The following is a 6,830-nucleotide window of genomic DNA, read 5'->3' on the forward strand; positions in this document are numbered from 1 at the left end:
TGGTAGTGGGCTCGGAGGAGGCCCGCATTTTATTCAGCCATGTTCACGTTCCCACTCCCATCTCCAAGCATTCCAGGCAATCCTCCTGGGAGCTGCTGCCTCTGGCATGTCCCCAGGGGCTCAGGCGGGCTTCACCAGGGCTAAGATGGGTTAGGGGACTTGGTGGGTCCTGTGAGGGAAGCTGTGAGCAGCCCACCTGAATGCCCAGCTCACTAGCCCAGAACAGAGTTGGGGGCGGGGGTCCTCAGAAGTGAAGAATTCCAGAGAGGTAGCCAGTACTGGCTGGACTCTCAGCAGACAACATGTCCCTACAAGTTGGCAGAAGTGGCTGCCAGGTTTGTATAAGAGAGGTTCCCACCGTTGCCTGCAGAAACCTAGGTAGGGGCAGAAGAGACTGGGATGAGCCACAGAGGCTTTCCTGGGACAACCTTCCTCCCCAGGGTCCCTGGATGGCACCGTAGGATGGGGTGAATGGTCCAGGAGCCTGACTAGCTTTCAAAGGGTTAATCTGGAGAGAGCACCTGCTGGTCACCACCAACAGCCAGATGACTGTAAACAGCCACTCCCCCTCCTCCTCCTGCTCCGGTTCACTCCCTCCCCTTGGCTCTCAGCACCCCTGCTTTCCCCTCCTGCCCCTTTCTCCCTCCATTCTCTGCTCTTTCAGCCCAAGGAGGTGTACGCATTTCTGCAAAACTGGAAGAAGGAAGTCCTCAGGCAGAGGAAAATTCAGGAAAAGGAAACTCTCCCTTCCCTCACTTGGAGTGGCCTTTCAGCCCCAGATGGCAAAGTAATTATTTACTAGGTCATGGAGGGAAAGGCAGGAAGAAGGAAGGGGTGGGGTCTGGGCCTCCCCACCTTGCACCCAGGCTCACCTGGCTTGGTGAGACTTCTTTCCCAATTCAGAGACACCCCCCCCTCCTCCCCATCAGCCTTTCCCAATCTACCCTCCATTCTTAGGAGAAAAGCTGGGGCAAGGTGCTCCTTCCATGAAGGGCTCCCCTGGGTGCAGTGCCCTATTCATGTCACCTCTGGGCATCCCAGTTCAGCTGAGCAGTGAATGCTCTTCTGGGGGTGCTGGTTGTGGGGGGCACACCCTCCTGAGGCCCCCCTTCTTCCCTAAGCCTTTCCCACAGAACCCCTCTGACCTCCACCCCAGCCTTGTCAGTCTCTCACTGCTTATTTCACATCACCTCTTCTAAGTTCTTTAGGTTTTACCCAGTACCCTTTCACAACCACTGCCCAAAGCCTCACCGCACGCCCATCTCCCTCACCTCCTCATAGGGGCTCCGTTTGGTACTGCCAGGGGGCACATAGCGCCCATGGGTGTGGTAGGTGGAGTACTCGCTCATAGGATGGTAGGCATCCAGGGTTGGAAAGATGTCCATCTGCTCACATTTCTTTCGTCCGCACTGACACACAACCTGGGGAGACAGGAGGTTATGGGGGACGTGAGGTTCCTTCCAGCAAGGGGACTCTGGTCAGGGCTGGGGATTGAGCACTTACCAGGGCAATGAGATAGATGATGGCCAGCGCCACCAGAACACAGACCAGCACCAGCAGGGCGATGCCCCAAGCGGGCACCCCAGACCCAGGCTGGGCAGAGGAAGGAGACAAGGCATCACGCACTGAAAGGAAAAGCAGTGGTCAGAGCGGTCTCCCAAAGGAGGTGACTCTCCCCCACCAGCTCCAAGAGAGAAAGCAGGGACCCAGATGCTGGAGAGAGAGGGTCCCGGGCAGGGCGGTGCTGGCTCGCAGCTGGGGAAGTGGACTCACCACTAACTTCAGTGATGGTCAGGTTATATTTGACTGCCTGTGCTTCAAGCTGACTGAGCTGTGCCTTCACCCATCCAGCAGTGGTATTCTCTCGGAAGACCAGAGTTAATTCTGCCACCACAGATCCTGGCCTGGTTACAAAGAAATGGGGAACTCAGCCATGGGTCCCAGTTTCTGGGTCAGTACATCCTCCCCACAGTCATGACAACATCCACCAGTCCCACAGAGTCCACAGCCAGAACTGTACCTGAACTTGATCTCTGAGAGGCCCAGAAAATCCCTCTCCCTCCGTTTATAAATCTTCGAAAACTGGGGTGAGAGAAAAAGGACTAAGATTTGATGCAAGTGACTCAAAGAGTTCTGAAGGCTGCTTTGGGGGTGGGGGGTGCGTGTTAGAGGAAAGGCAGCTACTCACCAAGTCCAAAATGCGTCTCTGCAGCTCCTGATAGTAGCCGGTTTGGGGATCTTCCAGGGAAGAGTTAAACTGGAGGTTTGTAATGCGAAAAGAGAGGGAGAACAGGAAGACCCTAACAGGCAACTGTTGGGGGCTAGTGCTGCTGGCAGCTGTCCTGGTAATGTGGCTGGCAGCAGAGGTAGCAGTTTCAGAGCTGGGAACTGAGGATGGAGTGCCCTTGCTGCCTGGGGTCATGGTAGCCCTGGATGAGGTGCCCTTGTGTGCTGAAGTGACCATGGAGCTCAAGGTAGAGCTGGTGGTCACAGATGAGGTGTCACTGCTGGTTGGGGACGAGGCGCCGTGGTGACCTGCAGAGGCAGTAGGGCTTGGGGCAGGGCTGCCGGTCGGAGTCGAGGCTCCGTCGTGGCTGGGAGAGGCAGCCAGGCTTGGGGCAGGGCTGCTGGCTGGAGACAAGGTGCCATCGTGGCCTGAAGAGGCAGTAGCGCTTGAGGCAGGGCTGCTGGTCAGGGATGGGAAACTATCATGGCCTGGAGAGGCAGCTGGGGTTGGGGCAGGGCTGCTGGTCATAGTCAAGGTGCCGTTGTGGCCTGGAGAGGCAGCTGGGGTTGGGGCAGGGCTGCTGGTCGTAGTCAAGGTGCCGTTGTGGCCTGGAGAGGCAGCTGGGGTTGGGGCAGGGCTGCTGGTCGTAGTCAAGGTGCCGCTGTGGCCTGGAGAGGCGGCCAGGCTTGGGGCAGGGCTGCCGGTCGGAGTCGAGGCGCTGTCGTGGTCGGGAGAGGCAGCCAGGCTTGGGGCAGGGCTGCCGGTCGGAGTCGAGGCGCTGTCGTGGCCTGGAGAGGCAGCCGGGTTTGGGGCAGGGCTGCCAGTCGGAGTCGAGGCTCCATCGTGGCCTGGAGAGACAGCCAGGCTTGGGGCAGGGCTGCCGGTCGGAGTCGAGGCGCCGTCGTGGCCTGGAGAGACGGCCGGGCTTGGGGCAGGGCTGCCGGTCGGAGTCGAGGCTCCATCGTGGCCTGGAGAGACAGCCAGGCTTGGGGCAGGGCTGCCGGTCGGAGTCAAGGCGCTGTCGTGGTCGGGAGAGGCAGCCAGGCTTGAGGCAGGGCTGCCAGTCGGAGTCGAGGCTCCATCGTGGCCTGGAGAGGCGGCCGGGCTTGGGGCAGGGCTGCCGGTCGGAGTCGAGGCTCCATCGTGGCCTGGAGAGGCGGCCGGGCTTGGGGCAGGGCTGCCGGTTGGAGTCGAGGCTCCATCGTGGTCGGGAGAGGCAGCCAGGCTTGGGGCAGGGCTGCCGGTCGGAGTCGAGGCTCCATCGTGGCCTGGAGAGGCGGCCGGGCTTGGGGCAGGGCTGCCGGTCCGAGTCGAGGCACCGTTGTGGCCGGGAGAGACGGCCGGGCTTGGGGCCGGGCTGCTGGTCAGAGACGGGACACTGTCATGGCCTGGAGAGGCGGTTGGACTTGGGGCACGGCTGCTGGTCAGAGATGAGGCATCATCGTGGCTGGGGGAGGCAGTCGGGCTGGGGTTGGGGCTGCTGGCTGTGAGTAAGGTGGTGGTTGTGCTCCAAGAAGTTTCTTAAAATAAATAAATAAATAAATAAAATTAAAAAAAGAAAAAGAAGTTTCTTTAGTGGGATTGGACGTTGGGCTGCCTTGTGTACTGGAAGCCTGTATAGTTCAGCTGGGGTCAGAGGTTGTTACAGGAGTGCCATTGGCAGCTGTAAGAAATCAAGGTTACAGAGTATGGTTGGGGGACAAATCAGCATAAGAAGAAAATACATTCTCTGGCATCTGGGGAAGTAATGCCAGGAGGATTTGGGGAGTGGGCCCCTGAGTCAGCTTTCTCCTTCTCTGCTGGCAACCTCCCTCTCTCATCCCATATCTGTCTGCTCCTGGACTGTGGGCTTTTCCACTCCTAAGATTTTCCTCTCCTGATTCCACCCCCAACCCCTCCAGACTTCTCTTCAGGACATACACCTGCTCCTGGCACCCACTCTCCTCCAGGTGTGTGTGTGGGGGTCTCTTCTCAGGTTTTCTTAGCCTCACTCCTTTATTCTTTCTTCTGGCAAAGACTAGGCCACCCCTGTCTGCAACTTCTGCCTCTTGGATGCCATCTCCCAGGAAGCGAAACCCACAGAGAGTTGGGAAGACCACAGAGCAGGGCAGCCCCCTCCCCACTGTGCGCCCCTCACCTGTCAGCACTGGGAACAGCAGCAGCAGGAAGAGGAAAGCCTGGATGTCCGGTGTCATGGTGGTGCCGAAGTGGTGGGGAGGGGACAGAACAAACTCAGGCCAGAGCTGCCCACGAGGTGGAGCGGACACAGGCACCAGCTGCTTTATACCGGTCCCCCGCCCGCCCTAGGCTCAGCCAGAGCAGGTGACAGGTGACAAGGCTCCACCCCCTCCCCCTTTCCCTACCTCCAACCTCTTCCTCCTCCTCCCCAACCATTTCTGGCCCCTTAAATAAGGTATGTGGGCTTCAATCACTCAACTCTCTGACAACCTGTTTGTTTTCTGACTGGCCTCCCCCCTTTGACCAACCACTCCCTGGCTCCAGAAGGTGGTGGAGGAAGTCTGGAACCTGACCTGGGTCCCCCTGGTCCTATTTTAGCCCCAGGACAACAGCCTTGGTGAGGAAAGTAACAGAGAAATTGAACTAAGTCGAAGTCTTAGCCCAAGGCCGGCATTGTGGGTCCTCCACCCCATTGTTCCATTCTCACTGGGTCGCTTGGAGTCCCACTCTGGGGGCTGAGAAAGGAGGGGAAGGCTCGCCAATGAGTAAAGTCGGTGCTAGTTTTGGACCCCTTCCCCCCACTACTTCCCGGAATAGCCCCACCCTCTGACCTCTCCCTGTCCAGTTCCACACACGGTTCTACCCCGAAACCCACAGTCCCCGCCCCCGCAGGGCTTTCCAGCAGCCCAAGTTCCTTCCTTGACTTTCTCTCGAGAAGGGGGCGGGGGAAGAAATTTCCACTTAGAGAAATACGAAATCCCACCAAACCCTAGGATCTTTCCTTTCCCCGAATCCACCAGGTAGCGGCGGCTCTCTGGCCGGGCTCTCCCGCCCTCTAGCGGTCACCGAGAGCTTCACCCGGCCTACCCGAGAGGGCTGAGGGGCTGCCCGGGTCAGGGGAGAGCAGGCTGGGTGGCACTGCCTAAGTGGGGGCAGAGAGAGACTGGCGAGAGCAGGCCCTGGCCAGGAGAGGCAGTGGCTTGGACAGAGAAGGGGAGGAACACACTGTGTCATCGATGGAGGGGTTGGGGGTTTTAGGAGAGCACTCAGACCTGTCGCGGCGCCGTCTGGAGGAAATGGCACTAAGTGGGTGGGGTCCTGAGTTATGTGGAAGGGGCACCCAGGTATTTGGGCGAGGACATCGGAATGTGGGAGGCAGAATGGGGCAGATTAGTTACGCATTTAGGAAGCAGAGAATAGGTGGGGCGACAGATGGTATTGAGGAGCACGAAACTATCCTTTGGAGAGCAGAGTGGAGTTTGGGGCAGGTACGCACAAGGTGGTCGGGGTGGTGCGGAACAGTATATGAGGGTGCGTGATTTGGGAAGACCAAGTTATATTCTGAAGGGCAGAAACACGTGGGACCGAGGAGTGTTTGGGTCCACAGCGGCGCACGTGGAGCTTATCGGGCCCCCTCCGGAGGTCCTGGATTGCAGTCTGGACCGACAGAAGCAATTACGTCCGCATTAGGAAACAATTGTTAGCCCCAAAGAACACGGATTGCGAAATGAACTTTAAGAACACTTCGGTGCGGCGGGATTGGAGGGAAGCCAGAGAGCAGGACCACAGCTCGCAGGCCCGCGCTGCTCCGCCGACTTGGCGCGGCTTTGTGCAGCCCCGGGACCCGGGGACGGGCTCGGGGCTGGGGGCGTTACGTCATCGCGCCGGGGAGCTGGCCGGAGAGGCGGGGAAGCCCCCGCCCCCTCAGGCTAAAGAAAGCGCGAGTAGCTAGGTGGGCGGCCCCAAAACTTCAACCCCCGGCGTTGCCAGGCAATAGCCATTCAGTTCGGTTGCTGGGACACGCGTCACCATGGCGACGGCTCCGCGCCTAGCAGTCTGAGTATTTAAAGAGCAAGCGCGCGCAACGCCTGGGCGTCGGAAAGCGGCCTTCCGGGATATCGCTGTCTCCTTCTCCCTTTTTCCCTCCCCTTACCATCCCCTTCACCCTCTTCCGGCGCCAAGTCTCTCTGGCCTCCAAGGTGAACCCAACTCCCCAACGCGTCCTGGGTTCTCGGGCTGGTCCGGCTTCCAGCGGTGGAGAGCGGGATTCCGGGCCCCGGGCGGGCGGGAGGGACGGGACGCGGTGCAGTGTTGTTCTTTCCCCCGCCAATATTGCACTCGTCCCGGCCTCCGGCCCCCTCGGCCCCCCGGCCTCCCCCTCACCCCGAACGGGGCAGCCTCAGCCCTCCTGGCTGTCGATCCCGGCTGCTCTTAGACTGGAGTGTCGCCGCTGCCACCGTGAGTAAGTGGGGCTGGGAGAACTTTAGCCATCCTCCGACCAGCACCCCATCCTTCACCTAACCCCCGTCCTCCATCTAGTCCCTGTCCACACCTTTCTCACCAAACTCCCTCTAGATCTCTAACTTACATTCTACTAGTCCTCTCCCTGCCCCGGAAAATCCCTAAAATAAGTAACTGCACTGGC

At 59.4% G+C, this 6,830-nt stretch overlaps 1 protein-coding gene across 1 annotated transcript; it reads right to left on the reverse strand.

Annotated features, from left to right (window-relative positions):
• On the reverse strand, positions 1–4,555 carry MUC1 (mucin 1, cell surface associated). The gene is made up of 7 exons (XM_020912348.2): positions 4,365–4,555; positions 2,189–3,747; positions 2,021–2,082; positions 1,774–1,904; positions 1,504–1,625; positions 1,272–1,421; positions 1–374 (listed from the first exon to the last, which is right to left on the reverse strand). The coding sequence occupies exons 1-7, from the start codon at positions 4,420–4,422 to the stop codon at positions 309–311; spliced, it is 2,148 nt and encodes a 715-aa protein (XP_020768007.2). The 5' UTR covers positions 4,423–4,555; the 3' UTR covers positions 1–308.
• Positions 4,556–6,830: the final 2,275 nt, after the last annotated feature.

This window comes from Odocoileus virginianus, chromosome 5, assembly GCF_023699985.2.
Source record: "Odocoileus virginianus isolate 20LAN1187 ecotype Illinois chromosome 5, Ovbor_1.2, whole genome shotgun sequence".
Classification (NCBI taxonomy): Eukaryota; Metazoa; Chordata; class Mammalia; order Artiodactyla; family Cervidae; genus Odocoileus; species Odocoileus virginianus.

Bases quoted from the DNA above. Each gene is read 5' to 3' on its own strand.
- MUC1 (XM_020912348.2), bottom strand. From the start codon at position 4,422: ATGACACCGGACATCCAGGCTTTCCTCTTCCTGCTGCTGCTGTTCCCA. The intron at 3,748-4,364 runs GTGAGGGGCGCA...ATTTATTTTAAG, and splicing joins GCTGTTCCCAGTGCTGACAG to AAACTTCTTGGAGCACAACC. The intron at 1,905-2,020 runs GTACAGTTCTGG...CTTTGTAACCAG, and splicing joins CTCTCAGAGATCAAGTTCAG to GCCAGGATCTGTGGTGGCAG.